The sequence below is a fragment of the Pelodiscus sinensis genome, chromosome 21 (genome assembly GCF_052426305.1).
Source record: "Pelodiscus sinensis isolate ZL-2025 chromosome 21, ASM5242630v1, whole genome shotgun sequence".
Taxonomy (NCBI): Eukaryota; Metazoa; Chordata; order Testudines; family Trionychidae; genus Pelodiscus; species Pelodiscus sinensis.
The window spans coordinates 2,330,092-2,347,583 of record NC_143072.1 but is presented as its reverse complement, the minus strand read 5'-3'; the positions used below and the strand labels follow the sequence as shown (position 1 = coordinate 2,347,583).

Below are 17,492 nucleotides of genomic sequence, written 5' to 3'. Positions count from 1 at the left end.
TATGTGCTAATGTGTTGCAATTTTTTTTAATGGAGTTTTGGAGAGTTAGTAATGAAATGCCTGGGCTCCGGGATTTCCAGCAGGGAGAGCAGAGAAGGAAGCTGTTCTAAAAGACAACAGGGAATAATCTCCAATTTCCGCCCCTCCTGCTTTTTGCTGCTGGCTGGTATAGATGAACAATTCTCAAATGCCTGCTTTCGACTGGCAAGCCCAGCCTGAATTATGGTCTGACACGTGGAGGTGTTTAGAAATGAGGGAAGAAGGGGGGTTCGTTTAGAGGTGAGTTTAGTCCTTGTGAAATGTGCTGCATTATCATCCCTGAAGGAGGGCAGGTTGATGGGCACTGGCAAAGGACCAGCACAGACTGATTTGCTCTTTTCATGCTTCATTAACATTAATGCAGCAGACAGGCAGAGTTGTAGGGAAGAGATCTGCAGTGAGTATCTCCCATAGAGAAACCTGTGTCTATCCAGTAGCAGCCTGGCCACCTGATACCTGGGTCGTTTTCTTGCAGTCGCTCTCTGGAACTCATTGCCAGGGTTGTTTGGAAGACAAAAAGTATAACTGAGTTCAAAAAAAGAATTAGGTAAGTTCGTGGCTGTTAGCCAAGATGTTCAGGGATACAGCCTCATGCTCTGGCTGTTCCTAAGCCTGTGATTGCCAGATGCTGGGGCTGGAGGCAGGGGATGGATCACTTAATAATTATCCCATTCTGTATATTCCCTCTGAAGCATCTGGCATTAGCCACTGCCAGAAGACCGGATACTGGCCTACATGGACCATTGGCCATGCTCCAGTGCCACTCCTTGTACCCCAGTGTAGTGAGAGAGTACAGCCTAAGGAGGCTTCCCAGCAGCCCCCACAGGACACACACTTTGTGCAACAGTGGAGCAGCACGGTACAAGTTACAGTTGTCGTTCTTTTGGGAGTAGCCCAGGAGTGTTGCATCCTGGGGGAATGGAGTAATTGCTGAATGCTGACCTGGCTGGAGCACCTACAGCGATCCGAGGAGGATTGACAGCAAGGGTGAGGTTTGTGATGGTGATTGTGGAGGGTTTCCCATTTTGATGTGGAAGCTGTTTGGGTTCATCCGGGCCTCAGAATACCAATCTCCTGGACCTTTCTCAATGGGGACTCTGTCAGAATGTAGGATTTGACACTTGCTGATATGAGTCAAGAACAGCAAAATGTAGCACCCAACCCTTCCAGCTTTTCTGCATTAAAGTCCCACCGTGTCTCTTCAGGCCTGTCATTCATGAGCATAGAGACTCCACTCTTGAGGTGATGGCGTAAGCCAATGATTCCCAACCTTTTTCCCATGGAGGAACCCCTAAAATAATTTTTCAGATCCCGAGGAACCTCTACCTATGAAAATGTTTGCTTGGCCAGAAAAAGTTGACAGCGGGGAGTGCAATTCAATTACTGCTAAATTATTGTCAAGAAAATGTATTTGTAAAGAGCTGTTACATACATATAATATATATGTGTCAGCTTACATTGTAAGAAAAAAATTACTTATTTATTCCACGACTTCTCGTAGAAACCCTGACGATGGTCTGTGGAACCCCAGGGTTCCGCGGAACCCTGGTTGGGAAACGCTGGTATAAGCAATGGAGGAAGAGGGAGAGAGTCCAGTTGACAAAAATACTCCAGGGCTGTGTCTACATTGGCACCCTTTCAAGTAGGAATAAGGGATCTTCCGGAAAAGGGTTTATTTTCCGCAAGAACCCGCCTACACTGGCGCTGTTCTCCGGCAAAATCCCAAGCTGGAAAAAAGCGGCAGCCATGTTCATGCAAATGCCGCGGGGGATATTTAAATCCCCCCCGGCATTTGCAATTCCGAAGTGTCTCATTAGCATCCCTTTTCCGGAAAAGGGTGCCAGTGTAGACACAGCCCAGGAGTTTTGGAGGGATGTGAACCAACCTAGAATTGATAAGCATTAGAAAAAAAAAAAGTTTCTACACAGGAAGGTTATCTCATAAGTGCCTGCTATGTGGTTATTGGTATCTTCCTTGATACTAACCCCCCGTCAGGTTTATGCTGTAGATAAACCATTGATCTGATCCAATATGTCAGGGATCATGTTCTTATTATACTAATGCATGAGTTAGATTGTCAGGGATTTGCACTATACAGCCATAACCGTATTTCCTCACTACTAGTATCAATTAGGTTAAAATGCATTGTTTTAAAAAAAATCTAAATTTGCAAAACAAATGCCTCTCATTTTGGTAGTCTCACGGGGTAGCAGTGTTAGTCTGTAACTTTAAAAACAATGAGTAGTCCTGTGGCACCTTACAGACTGACAAAAATATAGATAGTATCATGAGCTTTCGTGGGCAAAGCCCGCTTCTTCAGATGAGCTGGATTAAAAAAAAAACAGGAATCCAGAATTTATAACACAAAAAAGAAGGGGGAAAAGTACCTGTTAATTGTAGTCCCGGTGCTAATGAGGCTAATTCAGTGAACTGGAAGTGTCTCATACTTAGCTTATGATGTAAATGAGGTGTTAAATGCAAGGAAGGCTGGCTTTATAATGCGACATCCAGTTAATGTCTTTGTTCAAGCCCAGGGAAACAGTGTCAGTTTTGCCTATGAAAGTCAATTCTGCACTCTCTCTCTGTAATTGGTTTGTGAAATTTCTTTGTGGAAGAATGGCTAATTTTTAACCTGCTTGGGCACTCATTAATGGATGTAAATGTCCTCCCTACAGGTTTACGTGTTCCCATTTCTCATGTCTGACTTGTGTCCATTTATCCTTTATCTAATTTGGGGATGATTCAATTTTATGGAACCCACATGTAGGCACCAACAAGCTGATTTTCAGTTGGGTACTCTGCATCTCTGATAATCAAGCTCTTCCCGCAATGGGATAAGTTTTCCAATTTAGTGGACAGGTTTGACAATTCTGTGCCTCAGCTTCCCCGCTAGTGCTGCTTGCCTCTCACAAGGGTTGTTGTGAAACTCGGTTATTGGGTGTTTATAAGGGGTTTGGAGATTCCTGAAGGGTAGATGCTATAACATGATAAGAATTATTATTAAGGTCCAAATAGTGCCTGAATTGCTGCTATTTTCCCACAGAAGTAAAGGATGATGCTAATAAAACTGAATTTAACCAAGAGCTCCAGAAGCAGATTTCCCCCTGGGGGCTCTTATGGTGTTTCATTTTCATTATGAAGCAGCATTGATTTATTTTTTTTAAATCAGGTCTGTCAGCATTGAGACAGCAGAGCAACTGGAACATGGGGAGCTTGTTATAGTGAGCAGCCAATCTCAGTGCTAAAGCACAAAACAATTTCCAGCCAAAATGAACAAGTTAAACCATTTGTTTGATGCCTTTGACAAATCATCTCTATTCTGGGACATTTTTACCAGCAAACTGTGTTCCGACTGGGCCGCATCTGTGTTCATTGAGGATCAGACGTATAATCTTTATACCGGAGTAATGGTGAATGCATCATTTGGCTGTCTCTGAGACGCCCAAAAGTGGCTGTTGCTCTCAGGATCTTGGGTCTGTGGAAAGTGTGAGATCAGGTTGCCATTCTACTCACTCTACTGTGGGTAGACATCAATCAAAAAGGTTTCTCAATGCCTGATACCAAAGCCAAGTGCCATGGTCCGGAGAACAGACCAACTGGTTTGTGGCTGGTTTGAGCCAAGTGCTCAGCTGCAGAGAACAGATGTCTCATTACAGCATTTGTCTCTGCTACAGTAGCAGAAAGTGATCAGTTAATGTTGGGTTCCTGTCTGCTGGATCAGGTGCACCAGACCAGTTTGCAGTGCAGGACTAAAATGCAAACTGCTTCACATTGTCTGGGAAACCCAGCCTCAGTTTTCCGTGTACAGCAAACAGTTGCCACATATTAGGTCTTTTGTGGAGAAAATAGTCATTTATTCATACCAGTGTGAGCAGAGGCGCTGTCCTGAAACTACTCTGACTTATGGGGTGGGGAATGCATGATCAGGACAAGATTGAGACGCCCTGCCCTGAACAGCTTTTATAAACTAACCAAAAAAGTAGATGGTATGTGTTTTGTTAGTCTATAAAGTGCTACCAGACCATTTGCTGTTTTTGAAGTTTATCCTGTACAAACTAATTCAGCTACCCCCTGAAGTTTTTATAGAGTCTGCAGGCACAAACTGAAGTACCAGTGTTCCCTCTCAACCAGTGTTTCCCAATTGGTGCTCTGTGGAACCCCAGGGTACCGCAAAGCGAAAGTAAGGGTTCCATGAGAACGCGGCATTGCCCCGCCCTCTCTTAAAGAGACAGAGTATTTTGCAGGGTTTTTTGTTCAACCAATTCTGGTGGGACTTTTTTTTTTCTATTCTGGGGGTTCCTTGAAATTATTTTAAGCTGAAAAGGGTTCCATGGCCAAATAAAATCAGGAAACACTGCTCTAAACTGCACAGCCTCACAGCTGCTTCATCAGCCTTGCCCAGTCAGTCAGCTCCATGCATGGAACCCTGAGCCCCTGACTGGGTGGGGCTGATTAAACAGCTGCAGGGCTGTTCCCTACTGGTACTGCCTACAAGCAAAATGGGTTGCATGTCGAGGCTCCTGCTGATTCCCTGGCTAGATGCCTCACATTTGTCTCGAAGGACTGGGGAAGGGCTGGTAAGGACTTTCCAGCACAGGGTTAGATAAGAATGCGTATTTGTTGGTGAGTGTAGAGCTTCGTGTCTTTCTCTACCGTGTGATCACACAGCTCTGCTATCTTGTTGTTGGTTCATAGCTTTTAATACTTAACCAAGAAAAACTAGTATTGTTAATTTCCCTCACCTCGTGGTTGTGGGGATGATGAACATTGGGCCTACCGTGACTGCCTTTAATTCCACCCACTCTGGCTTGTGTTCACAGTGATCCAGAAGACAGCCTAACTCTGAGCACTTTGTGCTGATGAAATAGAGGGCCTAATATGGTGCGATTGTAAACGGGGTAATTTATTTGTACTGTGTATAACTATTACCAGCTCCCTTGTTGTGATCTTTCTGTGGCTCTGCCCTGGCAGTATGATACTCCAGAGCAGATCTGAAGCTAGTTCATGCTGATTAGCCCTTTGTTTTCAGGGCTGTTGGGACAGGATCTTTAGCTTTTTCAATTGAGCTTTCTCTTTATTTCTCCATACTGTGAGGAGACAACTCCAATGTATCCTGTCTCTGCAGCAGACTACAGCCCTGCCCTGCAACAAATGTTTTGTACTGTAACCACAAATCACACCAATTTGCTGAAGTTTTGCAGCAAGCAAAATGACATGCAAGAGAACTCTTATCCCAGGTGATTTTCTGTTGCAAAAAAATTCCCCTTTGCAGCTCTTTAATCCGTAAGGCTTTGTCTACACCGCAAGGTTTTTGTGCAAGAAGCCTTTTGCAGAAGAGTTCTTGCTCAACTTCTTGTGCAAAAGCTCATCCACATCACAAAGCACATTGCAAAAGCAATGTGCTTTTGCACAAGAGAGCATCCACACTGCATGGACACTCTTGCACAAGAAAGCTCTGGTGGCCATCAGAGCACCTGTACTTTTTCCGATAAGGGCTTCTTGCGCAAAAACCCCTACAGAGCATCCACACTTGCCTTTTTGCACAAGAGCTGTTGCACAAAAAGGCATTATTCCTCATGGGGAGAGGAATAACTCTACCGGCAAAAGCCCTCTGTTCTGTCAATTTTTCTTGGGCAAAAACGTGCTTGAGGTATGGACGCTCCGCCGGTTTTTGTGCAAAAACCTTGTAGTGTAGACATAGCCTAAGGGTTTCAATGCACGCAGTAGTCTCTGTTTTAAAGAGCAAAAGTCACAGGTCATTCTTCAGATGACCTCCCTATAAAACACAGCAGGGAGCTATAGGGCAGTTAACTAAATTGTGGGACTTTGTGACAAGTACGCGTTTACGTGGTCTTCAGCGTGCTTTCCACCTATGTCCTGAGAGATTGTTTTGATAGTCATTACTTTAAGAGAGCAGATGTCTTATGTTTTGTTATCACTTCAGCTGATACAGTTGATGGCTTTTGTCTCATACTATTTGCCTCCAATTTGTTTGCACTATAAAGTCACGAGTCATCAGTTGCAATCAGTTTTACAGTGTTATTATGGCCTGTATTAAAATTAGCGATGGCCCAAGCTAAATACTCCTGTTCTTTACAGAATTTCAGACCCGAATCCAAAGTTTGTAGCTTTCTCCCTTTCTTATTAGAATTAGCACCGCGTTTTTGTTTCATTCATAAGAGATCTGGAATTTCCAGAATTGGCTGGTGGGGAAATGTTTTGAAATCTGGTGTTTATTGCTATTGTATGGACAAATAGTTCTTGGTTCTTTTCATAGGGCCTGAAATCACTGGGAATTGTTTTCACTGACTATAGTCAAGCCCCTATAGAACTATATGTTGTTGTTCCTTATCCACATTATCATTTGTACCCAGTGTATTTCACAGTAATGTCAGACCTGGGACAAAGAGCTCTGTTTGCTCCATTGAGAGTCCTTAGAAGAACTACCTGCATATGGGAGTGGATTTGCAGAACTCTCCCTGTGTTTGAAATAATGCTGCAAGGTCTTCAGGATGGAAAATTATATGTGGCTCACGCTAATGCAGAGGACAGATTTCTTTCATTCTTCAGGCTAGTCATTCAGCACCAAATTATCCGTTGTTGTTAAGTGAATGCACCATGGAAGTGAACAGAGCTCCTCCCCTGCACATCAGCAGGGCATTTGGCCTTCAATGTTTAGAAATGGTTCTATATTCATTTCTTTTTCTCATCGGGATGGCTTTGGCATATGTAGCAGGAGGTTATGTAGGGGAAAGGACGGAGGTAATAATGCAAATATCTTTGAATTCATCGGTATAATGCTCTTATTTCCCTAGATGCTAACTCCATGGGTGCTTCAGGGTTGGAACACCCACAGGAAAAAAACCGGGGGTGCTCAGCAGCTACCAACAGCCCCACAAATTAGCTCGCCCTCCCTCTCAGTAGCCCTGACAATCTGCTCCTTGCCCTTCCTCCCAGTGCCTCCCACCTGCCACGATCAGCTGTTCAGTGATGTGCAGGAGGCACTGAGGGGAAGCAGTGGGGACAGGAAGAATATGGGGAAGGGTGTGGGAGAGGGTGAAAGTGGGGCAGGGACTAGAGGGAAAGGATGGAGTGGGGGCGGAGCCTGGGGCAGAACAGGGATCTAGCACTCCCAGGAAAATCCCAAAGTTAGTACCTCTGGTTATTATAACAGGTTGAACCTCTCTAGTCTGGCACTCTCTAGTTCAGCAGCCTCCATGGACCAGCATGATTTTAGTTAGCCAGATGTCCACTTATCATGGGTGTGGCCAAGTTTCCTGTGGCCCCGTAGATTTTTACAGGCGCCAGTCCTGGCTCTCAGTGTTCTGTGCTGCTATTTAGCTCTAATTTACCCCTAAATGTCTTCTAAGAGCCCAGTGGAAGTGTTGGTAATGCTGCTAGACAATACCGACCTCCCATGGTTCAGCAAATTCTCTGGTTCGGCACCAGTCAGATCCTGAAGGTGCTGGACTAGAGAGGTTCCGCCTGTATTAGAGAGGCAGTGGGTATGGCCCTGGGTTGGTGCTCAGGTGACCTGGATTGGCCAATGACCAGCCATTTGATTTGGGGCAGATCACTTCACCTGTCTGCCTGTTTCCCCACCTACTTGCGGTGTTTTCTCTGTTTAGGTTGTAAATCAGATTTTGACTAAAGCTCCTAAGCCAGTTAGGCACTTCTGAAAACTTTAGTCCATAAGCTCTACAAGGAAGGAGATATCGCTCACCATGTTTGTATAGTGCCTAGCACAATGAGGCTCTGACATTGGTTGTGTCCTCTAGCTATTACTGTAATACAAATAAATAAATAAACGTGAAATACTAATCATAATGATTTGTGAACCATGACACTTGTGAATCCCATTGTTTAGTGAACTTGATCCCATTGTTTAGTGAACTTGATCCCTGTTACAATTTAACCCTGTGTTTATTTGTAGTACTCACTTTTTTAACCTTTTATATTGTGATTGCGCCCAGAGCCAAATCTGGGTCTAATTGTGCAGGATTTCTGTACAAACTTACCATAAATGACAGTTTCTACACTAAAGAGCTTATGTTTAATGTATTTTTTATTAGATTTCACCAAGGCAGGTTATATATATTTTTGAAAGATAAATATTTATTTGACTTGGAATTGTGTTTTCCTTGTTTAATGGATGAAATAATAAAAATCCTGGGCTAAATTCTCCCCTGGTATAAAACTCCATCAATTTCAATAGACTTTAATGCCACAGCTAAATTAATATGACCTATATTCATGGGCCTGTATTTTTCTTGCAAAAATGTGTTGGGAATCTGAGCCCCTCTAGTCTCTGGCATATTCTTAAAGAATCTTTTAATTTCGCATCTGCATGAAAGGCTGCTAATCATTTCCTGAAGGAAAACTGCAGTCTCATTTTGTTGCATTACCATAATGAAATGTCAGCTCGTCACTAGGTTTGCCATGCAGCAGATGTCTGATAATTACTGTTGTCACGGGGTTATTGGTGTTTACCCGGATTGTTTAGTGAGCCTCACACATCACGCTGTAACTGCACAGTAATAGCAAATCTGGGAAAGAAGGAACGCTGATGTTTCTTAGTACTATCCTGTGAACATTTGTCTTGCAATTGGTCCATTGTATGTCTAGATTACCGCTTCCAGAAGAATACTTCCTCACAGAATCGGTGCACTATTTAAGCAGATGCACAATGACACTGGGTAACCACACACTGTCATACAAAGAAACAAATGAGATCATTGTATGCTATTCAAGCTCTTGTATCATCCTTTGCTTTAGATGACAGTGACATTGCAGATAATCTTTTCTGAAAGTTATTGTTTAAATTGAATACTGCTGGCATGATTCTGCTATACAGTACAATAAATCCTGTTTCTTTTTATAATTTCCTTTTTCCCCTTCCACACGGGACATAGAAATTCCTTTTCTTACCACCACAGTATTGCCTCCAGGATAAATTGAAAACCCAGTAGTGAGTTTGTTAGAAGGGTATCTTTTGACCTCATGATCTATGAGGATGAGCTTTTCAACCTTATATAATTCAGCTGGATCTGATATTTAGCAGTGCTATAAACCTGTTTAAAACTTGCAATCCAGTCTCACTAGCACAGGAAGCAGTTGATTCTTTCAGCCTAATCATAATTGCGATCTTGCCTGTTGTAAAATTTCAGAATGGAAAGTTGGTTGAAAACATGACTTTGCTATGAAAGGGTTCCTGTGACAAAGGCTTGCAAGGCCACGCTTCTGACCATGAGAGTGACTTGTTATTTTCACGGTTCTTTAATTTTATTCTCTTTTAGAATAAAACTTCCCGTGTCTCTTTCAAAGGTCCCTGTTAATGGTACAGCTAGAGCATGATGCTATCTTCCGGAGTTCTGGCATCGACAATCTGATGATCACTCAGGGGTTGAAAAGAGCCTCTTTCAAACTGAAAATGTTCTCTGCTTTCTTGATGTCTGTTCCCCTTGGCACAACAAAGATGCTAATTTAGCCCCCTCTGTCTTTCAGTCTTTGCCTAACCCTCTCATGTGGGCATGTTTCTCTCTATGGCTACGGCTACACTATGAACTTTTTCTGGAAGAGGAAATGCAAATGGAGTGCTCATTTGCATATTATGCATGCTCATTTGCATATTCTCCTCTGATCCTTTTTGCGGAAGAGGTTTTTGCGCAAAAAAGTGCCATGTAGATGGCGCCTGTTTGCGAAAAAAAACCCTTTTGCGCGAGACCCCCATCTTCCTCAGGATTGGAAAAGAGTATGCAAATGAGAGTACAAGATATGCAAATGAGCACTCCATTTGCATTTCCTCTTCCGGAAAAAGTTCGTAGTGTAGCCGTAGCCAAAGTGTGTATCTAATGTTCTGTAGATCAGCCAAGTAGAATTGCAATTTTGAGATGCGCATCTAAAACATCCTGTGGACTCACTCTGAGTTAGTAGATGGAGTAAAGCTTTGCACCATCTGCGAGACTCGACTGCAGTTTATTTTCTTTTTCAACAGCAAAACTCCCTTTCCCGGGTACTAAGATCTCTGGAGATTTGCCCATGTTCTTTGGTTAATGACTTTTGTCAGCTTGAATTTTCTCCTAACGTTTGTTCAGTGCTGGTGAAAAGTGCTAGATTGACAGCCCTGGCTGGAGGGCTGCCAGGTGCCCTGAATCTCACGTAACACACATTTGGCAGTCCTGCCATACTATGCTGTCTCTCAGGCTGTATCTACACTGCAGGCTTCTTGTGCAAGAAGCTTTTGTCGGAAGAGATCTTCCGCAAAAACGTCTCGCACAAGAGCGCGTCCACGCTGTAAAAGCGCATCAAAAAAGCGATGAGCTTTTGCGAAAGAGAGTGTCCAGAGAGCATGGATGCTCTCTTGAAAGTGAGCTCTGATTGCTATGCACCGAATGGCCAGCGGGGCACCTGGGCTTTTTCCTCTTTCCATGCAACAACACCCTCTTCCCCATCCACGCACACCTTTTTGCGAAAGAGCTCTTGCGCAAAAAGGCATTCTTCCTCATAGAATGAGGAATACCTACTCCGGAAAAAACCATTGTGTTCTTTCGATTTTTTTTAACAAACATGCACTTGAGGTGTGGATGCTCCGTGAGTTTTTCCGAAAAAACTGCAGTGTAGACATAGCTTGGATCCAGATGTCATGCCTCTGGCTCAGTTGCTGGAAGGCTGTAGGCATTTGCCTGCAGTTGCACCTTTTGGACAATAGAGGCTGTGGAGACAGGCATGTGCCACTAGGAAGGGCTTTACATGGGCCCTAGGCTCCCTGCTTCTGCAGGCAGCAGCTCCGGCCATTTAGGAGTTTCCGCACCTCCACTTCCCAGCCTGCTCTGCTCTCCGGTGAGACAACAGGCAGATAGGGTTGTAGAAAGCACCTCTTCTAATCCTAGAGTGGCCGGTGTTACCTGAGGTGGTTCTGTTGCTCATCTAGTTACAACCCAACCCTGCCTTGTTCTTCCTCAGTCCTGGTCCCTTGCCAAGCTCAGTTTCTCTTGAAATGTGTCTGTCCTCCATTTCCGCTCGCCATACCACACTGGAGATTATCCTCCTTTGATATGCAGAACAACAGTCCTCCGACAAGCACTGGTCCCAGGGCGGTGCTGGTTTAAGTGATGACACATATAATTAAAAATGCTTCAGCTGATTAATTTACACCACATAAAGTAAGGTTGCTGTCATTTTCAATAGAGCTGCCCGTGCTGATTTTTCTGATGATTCAAAATGTAAGAGAAAGTTTCAAAAATACTAAGCCCAGCAAGGGGAAAATATTTTCAAACTCCCCAAGAGGACTGTCCAAGGCTTACTACAAACCTATAGTGGGTCAACAACTATTTTGGAAAGTATGATGGTGTGGTTGGCTTTTTAAAGTCGGATGCCTAGGCCTGGGTATAGCAAGTAAGTTGTTGGAGAAGGAAGGGTACTGTTCTATACCCAGGAAAAAGTGGTTTCTTCCTGATCTGCTGGGTAGCGTTTGAAGAGCATATTCCCCCATTTGTTTACAGTGCACTATCAGAAGATCATTCACCGTGACATCAAGCCTTCCAACCTGCTCTTGGGAGATGATGGGCATGTCAAAATAGCGGATTTTGGAGTCAGCAATCAGTTTGAAGGGAATGACGCCCAGCTTTCCAGCAGTGCTGGGACACCGGCTTTCATGGCTCCAGAAGCGATTTCCGACTCTGGCAAAAGCTTCAGTGGCAAGGTAGGTCTTGGAGCCCCTCTAATTAATCTGAGTTTTATGATCCGGGGAACATGAAAAGAAGGGTATCATCACCCTCATTGGTGCCTCTCTGTTCACAGGCAAAGCGAAATAGAGCAGAATATTTCTTGTACTATTACGGAGTCTAATCCTGAGGTCCTAACTCTGTTTTACTCAAGACACAACTCCTGTAGACGCCAACGGGAGTTTTGTCTGAAGGAGGCTTCAAGTTTTGATCCATTATTCTTCGTGTAGGTCTGATTTCTGCCAGTCTTCATTGTTCAGTAGTGTGTGTCTTCCTCCACAAGTAGTCTGATTAAAATGAATGGCATTGTTTGTACAGTGAGATGCTACTGGATGTGATTAAAGTGGGCAGAATTTGGCCAAGAGTGATCAAAGTGTGCCAAGTGGTTTGCAGACTTCTTTGTGTGCATATAGCAATGTACTTATCTAATTACATTGTTCAATATCTATAAAATTGGGTTCCTAATAAAACAATTTATTTTTATGCTTGAGAAAATAACTGGCTGATCTAAAATGTATCTAGGTGTTGTACCTAATTTACTAAGTGCAATTGCTTTCTTTCAGGCACTTGATGTATGGGCCATGGGAATTACTTTGTATTGCTTTGTAAATGGGAAGGTAAGATGATTGCAGAACAATTGAATTTTATAAAGGAGACGCAGCTTGGTTATTATTAATCTGCACGAGCAAAAAATCGTTATGGTTTTGTAGGATCCTCCCCAGGCCATGCAGGGCCCCACAAATCACACTGCACAGTTCCAAAGTAAAATGTAGAGGAGCAAGTTGGGGTTTTTTTTATTGCTGTGAAATGGTTTAACTAATTCAGGGTCATTCATTAGTTCAGATAACTACACACTGGTCTGTTTCTAAAATAAATTTGCACCAACTCCTGAAGAGGGTGAAAGTTGACTGTGCATCTCTCAGGATTTTGCCCCACAGCGATATCATTTCCCTATGTGTTGTGGTATGGAGAAGACGGGAAGAAGTAAGGTAAATAAAACCAGTGGACAGTTCTGTTCCAAGAAACCCTGATAGAGCTGGTTTTACAATAAATATTGTGCATTGCGCATTCATTTCCCTTTATTTTATAACTTGCCTTGGCCAGACGGTGAAGGGGACAATGCCAAAAAGTCATCCCCTCACCCACCAGAAGCAGGTGCTTACCCTGCTGTCTTTAGACGAGCTGTAAAGCATTTGTGCCTTCCCACACACTGCCCAGAAGGTATTCTGCAAGTGGCAGAGTGGCTCATGTAACATCCACTTAGTCGCAACAGCCCTGCTCCTGCCCACCCACCCATATTGCTCAGATAGGAAGAGCCGGCATTTAAGCATAGATCAGTCAACTAGGAAAAGTTACAAATGTGTGTTGAGCCCATGTGTCTGAATTTAGCACAGAAAATTTAAGAAGTGATGTAGGAAGACTATTCTAGGCATGGCGTAGGTGGCTAGTGCCCACAATCTGTAAAGCTGTTCTTTGGAGCATTTTAAAATCTGTTGAAGATCCTAGATCACGAACAGAGCTCTCAAGTAAATGTCATCGTTAATATGTGAAACCTGTGTCCAGCACCTGTGAAGACTTGACGCTCAAGATTCTATTTCACCTGCAAAAGTCAATGACGTTGCAAGCAGCCAGCGCTGTCAGGGGAGACTGTGACATGACCAGTAGTCATGGGAGGCCTCAAAATTGTGAACGGACATAATAGCAGGCAACTAAAAAAGGAAGCAATTTGTTATGTATCATATAAAAATATACCCCTGTGGTCTGCTGAGTGGAATTCTCCTACTTGTGTAGGCTCCCTACAGTTACGCTGTCCATACATCCCGGATTTTCCAGGACAGTCCCAAATTCAAAGATTCTTTCCCGTTGTCCCCATGAACTATCAAAATGTCACAGAAATTCCAATATTTCGGCAAATATTTCAGGGGAGTGGGGGGGGGGGGGGAGAGCCCTGAGGCTTCCCACCAGATTTGGCTTCCAGGAAAGAAGCTCAGCTAGAAGTAGCTATGCGCGCTGCCGCTGCCACTCCCTCTCCCCCTGGCTGGGGGAACAGCAGCGCAGGGACACACCTCCTGGAGGCTTTTCCCGCTGCTCCGGAATCTGTCCAATAGGAGTAGTGCAAGGCAGTGCCTGGGGCATGGTTTTGGGAGCCGCAAGAAAGCAAGTAAGGGTCCTCCCTCACTTACTGCCCTTCCAACACCCCGCACCCCCAACCCCCTCACTTACCACCTTCCCAACACCCTGCCCCAGCCTGCTCACTCACCACCCTGCCAACACCACGTACACCCAGCCCACCAACTCACCACCTCCAACGAGACCCCACACTCAGACCGCTCACAAATCAGAAAAAAATCCTTTGTCAAATCATGTGTCCCAATTTTTGGTTTGGAAAATATGGCCACTGTACGTCAATGTCCTTCTGATAAAAAAAATCTCCATAGTAACCCGGTACGGCATTGGCTAGGAGAGCAACACCACATGGGGACTACACCCTTGTGTGTGTGTTATGAATAAGGGTTTCTCCCTGGCTCCAGATAAACTGGTGTTCAGGAGTGCATTGAGGGGAGAGGGGCAGGAATGGAACCATTGTATCTGTGCATACAAGTTGTGTCTAGGAGTCTAATGCAGCAGCAGACACATTCCACAGACTGGAAGAGGGGTGCATGGTAACCCGCAGCCTTCCTGCAAGTAGCATGTGTGTAGGGTAGATTCTGGATTCCATCCCCTAGCCCTTGGGTAATTTTCTTGCTTCTTCTTTGTTTTCAGACAGTTAATTCTCCATTATTTATTTTTGAGATAATTTTATCCTTTGTGTGGTAAACAATAATATACACAGCTTTTCATCTGTAGATCTTAGAAGTGCTTTACAAAGAACACTAGTGTTATTACCCCCATTTTACAGGTGAATAAGCAGAGGCAAAGGGCAGTGAAATAATTTGCCCATGGTAGCCCAGCAAGTCAGTGGCAGAGTCCAGAATAGAACCCAGATCTCTTGAGAACTATTCCAGTGCTGTATTCATTGGGTGACCCCGCTCTTTTAAAAGCTCTGAATTTAACTTTTTAAGTAAGGCATAAAACTGCTTGTGAGAGGTGGGTAGATTTTACTAACATACCCAGCATGTATCTTCTGGGTCAAGTTCAGAAGGGACTTATGACACAAGCGTATTTGCAACTGTTAACCATTTGAGATGCACTAACTAACAGTTGAAAAACCATGGGTTTGTTTTGCAGTGCCCTTTCATAGATGAGTACATTCTGGCTCTCCATAACAAGATCAAGAACAAGGTAGTGGAGTTCCCAGAAGAGTAAGTAAACTTTACTGTGCTATTGTAAAATGAAAGTGCTGTTTGCAAAAGTGCAACATAAATTATAACAGGTGCCCGTTGTGCTGTATACACCAGTGATGTGTTTTTCATTCTTCTGCGTCCTCCCTGATGTTGCATTTGTTCTGAGGTTTCCTATCTGTGTAAGGCACTGATATGGCCTGCATCGTTGTAATATCTTATTGTGCTTTAATAGAAATCTGTATTTGTATAAATCTTCAGTCTGTTTATTTTCACAAACCCTTGTGAGGTAGGGACATGCTGTGGTCCCTGTTTTATAGATGGGAACCTGAGGCCTGAGACTAGGCAGCTTGCTCAACGGAAATTGGTTGTAAAGCAGGGACTTAAATTCTGAGTCTCCAATATTTCATTCTAACCATTGAATTCTCTTTCCTCTCCAGCTGAGCTAGTCTCCCTGTGGTGGCTTTGGGGATGCTGTTCCAGTTGGGCTGTGTCTGTTCTTTGTTTCTTTTGCTTCTTATCCACTCTATTGTTTGTGAAAGTAAGACATTCCAGGGCCAAACTCTGGCCACAAACAAGCAGTCCTCTGGAGCTAGGTGCAACATATATGAAGAGAGAATTTTGGTCCGAAGCAATTTACAAAGGTTTCCAATGCTAAGTCAAAGCAAGTAACTTGAGTAAGGGCTGATAGGTGCCCACGGTAATGTAAAATATAATGTAAAATATTTATTTATTTTGGGTTTTTGTGAAGTCTAACCAAAGAATATCCCTCTAATTCTTATAGCACCCTTAATCTTAAACAGTGCACTACCAATCAGACACAACAGTGACCCAAGATCAACTGAGAGAGCCTAATGACACCAAACCACCCTCAGTACAGTCCCCAAGGTTCTTGCAACATGTCCAGAATGCAGAAAAACCTGGCTTGTTACGAACCTTGGGAGGAAGCCAGTTCCAAAGGTTTGGAGTGAGTGGAGACTGCTTTGGGTCTGCTCTGTTGGATATTGCCACAGGGTTTCAGCGCAGGGGCCTCTGCTAACCAGAGTGTTGCAGTATGTGCCAACACCTCTTCTGCTGAAGAAAGGTATTTATTCTTGAAGCCAAATTCAGCAGTTCAATACCCTCATCACTTACAAAAAGATAAGAGTGTTAGCGTGAAGCGAGTGGGCTTCGGGAATTGCTGCAATACAGAGATGGAAGCTATCAGGGCACCATGCCATGATATCCATAAGGAATTGTGTATAGAGAAGGGAACCCTAGAAGGGTAATCAGAAAAGCAGCTACTAGAAGCAGGTCTGGCTACAGTCTATCTGTGAAACCTGCTGCTGTAGTAGAATTCTTCATCTCAACCCTTGTGTTCTAGTGGAGTGCTGCAGGGTTAAGATACTTGCCTAACTCAGCCTGCTAAAAAGACAGGATGAATAGAGACACACCAGAGGTGCCGTCGGCTCACTGATTGATTAGAAACTGCAACCTGCCCATTTGGTGGTGCCAAGAAAGTATCACAAGCCCTGGCATCTGTAATGGTTTTTATAACCCCCCCCCCCCTTTTTTTCCTCATAGCTTAAGATCTAGGACTCTGTGACTAATGAACATAACACTAAATGCAACTAAATACAGGTTGGACCAGCACCCTCAGGACCTACGGAAATTTGCTGGACCAGGGGAGGTCCCCTGTCACCGGCCTCCCAGCATGCTACCCCTCTCTGCTGTTGGTTCTGCTGCCGCCAGGCTCCAGGCAGCAGACTCCAGTTATAGCCAGCTCTGCTAGAGCTCCCCAGGGACCACCAGTAGCCCAGCTTCTGCCCTGCCCAGCTGAGGCTCCCCAGCCACTGCTGTCGCAGGCTGGAACTTTCTAGCCACCAGATTCCTGGCCTGCTCCCACTCCTGGCCGCCAGAGCTCTTTGGTACAGCACCATCTGTGGTCCTTCTGTATCACATATGTTGTCAGACCAGAGAGTCCTGGATTTAGGAGGTTCATAGAATCCTACGGCTGAAAGAGTCCTCAGGAGTCATCGAGTCCAGCCCCCTGTTAAAAGCAGGACCAACCCCAACTCAATCATCCCAGCCAGGACTTTGTCAAGCCAGGACTTAAAATCCTCTAGGGATGGAGATTCCACCACCTCCCTAAGGAACCCATTCCAGTGCTTCCCCACCTGCTTAGGGAAATAGTTTTTCCTAATCTCCAGTCTAGACCTTCCCCCCTGCAACTTGAAACCACTGCTCCTCATTCTGCCATCAGTCACTTCTGAGAACAGCCTCTCTCCATCCGCTTTGGAACCCCCCTTCAGGTAACTGAAGGCTGCTGTCAAATCCCCCCTCACTCTTCTCTTCTGCAGACTGAACAAGCCCAAATCCCTCAGCCTCTCCTCATAGGTCATGTGCTCCAGGCCCCTAATCATTTTCGTTGCCCTCCACTGGACTTTCTCCAATGCACCCACATCTTTTC

At 44.4% G+C, this 17,492-nt stretch overlaps 1 protein-coding gene across 1 annotated transcript in view; it reads left to right on the top strand.

Moving 5' to 3' along the window:
- The window catches only part of CAMKK1 (calcium/calmodulin dependent protein kinase kinase 1), a 197,544-nt gene that overhangs the window by 142,372 nt on the left and 37,680 nt on the right, over window positions 1–17,492 (top strand). Inside the window, exons 10-12 of the mRNA XM_006136070.5 lie at window positions 11,541–11,740; window positions 12,326–12,379; window positions 14,991–15,064. Of these exons, the coding sequence (XP_006136132.1) occupies window positions 11,541–11,740; window positions 12,326–12,379; window positions 14,991–15,064 (328 nt within the window). The remainder of the gene's footprint in view (window positions 1–11,540; window positions 11,741–12,325; window positions 12,380–14,990; window positions 15,065–17,492) is intronic.